This window comes from Myotis lucifugus, unplaced genomic scaffold, assembly GCF_000147115.1.
Source record: "Myotis lucifugus unplaced genomic scaffold, Myoluc2.0 scaffold_780, whole genome shotgun sequence".
NCBI lineage: Eukaryota > Metazoa > Chordata > Mammalia > Chiroptera > Vespertilionidae > Myotis > Myotis lucifugus.
The window spans coordinates 219129-222956 of record NW_005871828.1 but is presented as its reverse complement, the minus strand read 5'-3'; the positions used below and the strand labels follow the sequence as shown (position 1 = coordinate 222956).

Here is a 3828-nt window from a genome sequence, read left to right as displayed (position 1 = left end):
ACATTCTGGGGAACGGTCAGTGTGCGCTCGGGGCGGTGGGGGGGGGCCCAGGGCGCCCTTTCCCCCGGAGCGAATGTGCCCACAGGTGTTCGGACGGGGCGCTGTTTCCCTTATTCCCACGGGGCCTACAAGCCCTGCGAGGTGTCCGGCTGGTGCCCCGTGGAAGATGGGGCCTTTGTAAGGTGCGCCCCCCCCCCTGGGCCCAAGGTCCACCCTGCTCTTTCCTCCTCAGTGGGCGGGGGGGGGGGGGGCAGTGCGGCTGCAGAGCCTGGGGAGACTGAACACGCAGTCTGTCTCCTCAGCCAGTTTCTTGGCAAGATGGCCCCCAACTTCACCATCCTCATCAAGAACAGCATCCACTACCCCAAGTTCCAGTTCTCCAAGTAAGAGCCCTCGGGTGGGAGAGGGGACCCGGGAGGAAGCTGCCTTCCGAGGATGCCCACCCACCTGCGCCCGGCGTCCTCAGGGGCAACATCGAGATGCGCAAGGATGGCTACCTGAAGCACTGCCTGTTCGACGAGGTGTCCCACCTGTACTGCCCCATCTTCAGGCTGGGCTTCATCGTGGAGCGGGCGGGGGAGAACTTCACGGAGCTGGCCCGCACGGTGAGGCCAGGCACCAGGCCGGCCGGCCCGGCTCGCAGAGGATCGGCGCCCCATCCGGCCGTGCATGGCTCCCGCTCAATCACTGACTCCTGGTCACACAGCCCCTGCTCCCCTCATGCCCCAGAAATGGGTGCTCACCAAGTGCCCCGGTTCTATGTGCACCCCAGGCACCGCCTCAGGGTGGGACCCCAGGGCTGAGGGTCCTGTGTGCCTGCCCTGACCCCATCTCTGTGCCCACCTCTGGGCAGGGTGGTGTCATTGGGGTCATTATCAACTGGGACTGTGACCTGGACCTGCCGGCGTCCAACTGCAACCCCAAGTACTCCTTCCGGAGACTGGACCCCAAGCACACCCCGGCCTCCTCTGGCTACAATTTCAGGTACGTGGGCCCTGGGACACCTGGATCCTCACTCACCTGTGTGGTGGCTTGGGCGCAAACAGGGAGGGGCCGGTGGTGGGCAGTCTTGGTGCTGCCCTACTCTGGCGACAGGCACGCCCACCACCGGTTCCTCAGGGGCAGGCGGCCAGGGCCGTTTCAGGTTCTGACATGCTTCCGGGTCATCCCACCCCAGGTTTGCCAAGTATTACAAGATAAACGGCAGCACCACCCGCACCCTCATCAAGGCCTACGGCATCCGCATCGACGTCATCGTGCACGGACAGGTAGACCAGCCGGCCCTGCTTCCCTGGGGTCCAGGTGGGCCGGCCAAGCTGAGCTGGTCCAGCTCCGTGACCCCTCCACACGACCCACCCCGGAGGGTCTGAGGCAGCCTCCTCTCCCCAGGCAGGCAAGTTCAGCCTGATCCCCACCATCATTAACCTGGCCACAGCGCTGACCTCCATCGGGGTGGTAAGGAGCGCGCACTGGGGTCCGGGCACGCGTGCGTGTGCGTGTGCGTGTGGTGGTGGTGGGGGGTCAGGCCACGCCCTCACGCATGTTTGGCTGCCACAGGGCTCCTTCCTGTGCGACTGGATCTTGCTGACATTCATGAACAAAAACAAAGTCTACAGCCACAAGAAGTTCGACAAGGTGTGTACGCCACAGCACCCCCCAGGTAGCTGGCCTGTGACCCTGGCCCTTGTTTTGGGCCAGGCCCCTCCGCCCCCCTGTGCCTGCTCCACAGACCCAGGCAGACCACAGGACGAGGGGCAGAGCCAGGCCCAGGCTGTCCCACCACCACGGCCTGGTCCCACCTCTGCCCCATCTGAGCAGATGGTGGACACTCCCGATCGGGGTGCAGGAGCCGGGCCTCGGGCCTCCGAGCCTCCCCAGCAGGACTCCACGCTCACAGACCCCCGAGGCTTAGCCCAGCTCTGAGCCCCCTCCCCGCTCACACTGCAAAGGCTGCCCTGGCCTGAAGCAGGTGGGACCAGCATGGAGCGCCCGGCCCTGCCCCCACATGCCTCCTCACAGCTGGGAACGAAAGGGCCCCATGCAACTGGGCAGTGGGCTGAAAGGGGGCAGCACCCTGCTCCCAGCTGCCCCCTCCATCCCCAATCCTCATCCCTCCTGCCCACACCACCTGCCCAGACCGGTTGCTGGGCTCCCTAGCCAAGAAACCACGTCCAGAATCCAATAAACCTGTGACATTTACCATCTTGCCCTGTGTTTTGGGAAAAGCGTGTGGAGGCCCTGAAGACAAATACTAGTTAGCACACAGCGGTGGGTCCCTGTGCAGGGGCTTTGCCAGCCAGCAGTGCCCAGGCTCATGGCTGCCCTCTGGTCCAGCCTGGTCCCAGCACATCTGACCAGGGCCAATGGGGTGGGGGGTGGGAGGCAGGCTGAGTGCATGACCCTCTTGTCTCAGCGCTGCCCTTGTCAGTGCGTCACCACCTTCCTGCAGGGGTCACCCCAGGCCCCCAAATAAGGGAAAGGACGGCAGCCAGGAGGGAGGGGATGAGTTGCACCCAAGGAAAGCTGCCGGGCTGCCATTTGGTGTGGGGTGTGGGGTGTGGGCCTGGCCAGGCCTGTGGGTAACTGGCTCCTGCATCCTCAGATGCCACAGCTCATTACGTTCAACGGACCAGTTTGGCTGGACATGGTTTCTCTAGCAACAGTGGTGGCGTGTGCAGGTGTGAGGAGGCATGAGCCAAGCACCTTGCACAGACCTCACCAGTGGTCCCATCACGCCCAAGCTCAAGGGGAGGGTGGGTTCAGACCATACCAGCCCTGGGGCCCCCCCAAGTCTGAATGCCCTTCCCACCTGCCTATTGGGCTTGCCCCACTGGCTGCGGCCAGCAAACGCTCCATTTGACCCCACCCAGCCACCTTCAGCTCCTCCCCCCCTTGGGACACTGGCTGCACAGGTCACCCAAATGCTGGACACCCCATGGGTCTGGCTCACAGATGTCCAGCTCTAGTTTCGGAGAAACTGGCTTTTCTAGTCGGGGCTGGGCTGCAAGCTCAAGAACCAGGGCCAGGGGCTCAGGTTTCCTAAGCAGAGTGACCAGGGCCTAGCACCCCAAATGCCCCCACCCAAGCTGACCTCCAGGGCACAGCTGGGAGCTGCAGAAACCAGGGTGCCCAGGCCCTGTCTTGCTGCAGGGACAGGCGTGCAGTGTCCAGGGTGCTGCTGTGGGCGTCCCCACCTCCCCCGACGTCTCCAGCATCATTACCAGGAAGCTGTTAGCCCCCCCACCCAGACCTAATCTGATTTGCTCTCCATTTGGGGCTGACGTGGGCTCCATCCACCTTCCAGCCAGCGTCAGGTTTCTCCTGGCCGTTGGGCCTGGCCCAGCCGGTGGGTGGTATCAGGGGCCAATGCTGCTGTACAGACAGCTGCCAGCTGGTCAGCCTTCCTTCCTCCCAGACGGAGCAGCAGCGTGCACACACACAGCACACGTCTCGACAGAAATGAGCTAGTAAGGACCAAGTTAAACCAGCTGAGGCCCCTGGCCCTCCCGTGAGGTTTCTGAATTTGCCGCCTCACCACCTGGGTGTTTTTTTTTACATGGGATGGACGGGTTTTTTGTCCTGTCCCCAGTCCGATTTTGTTTACAAAGTGCACAGAGCTCGTCTTATGGTCTGGGGCTGAAGACAGACGGAGGGAGAAGCTGGCACTCGGAAAGGCTCTAGGCCTGGGCTGGACCCTGAGCTGGTGCCCTGCACGGTCCCAAGTCCCGGGGCGACCTGAGCTGAGGAACAAGAACAGAACCTCCTCCTCCTGACAAAGGTGCTGCTTCCTTTCTCTTCCCCTTCCCATGAAGGAAAGAACCTAAAATC

At 63.1% G+C, this 3828-nt stretch overlaps 1 protein-coding gene across 1 annotated transcript; it reads left to right on the top strand.

Moving 5' to 3' along the window:
• Nucleotides 1-85: 85 nt before the first annotated feature.
• Nucleotides 86-2160, top strand: P2RX2 (purinergic receptor P2X 2; the record flags this gene model as incomplete). Its single annotated transcript, XM_023747014.1, has 7 exons — nucleotides 86-182; nucleotides 303-383; nucleotides 467-605; nucleotides 854-984; nucleotides 1178-1268; nucleotides 1558-1635; nucleotides 1819-2160. Coding segments are annotated over 7 exons (722 nt in total), but the record flags the coding sequence as incomplete, so codon positions are not given.
• Nucleotides 2161-3828: the final 1668 nt, after the last annotated feature.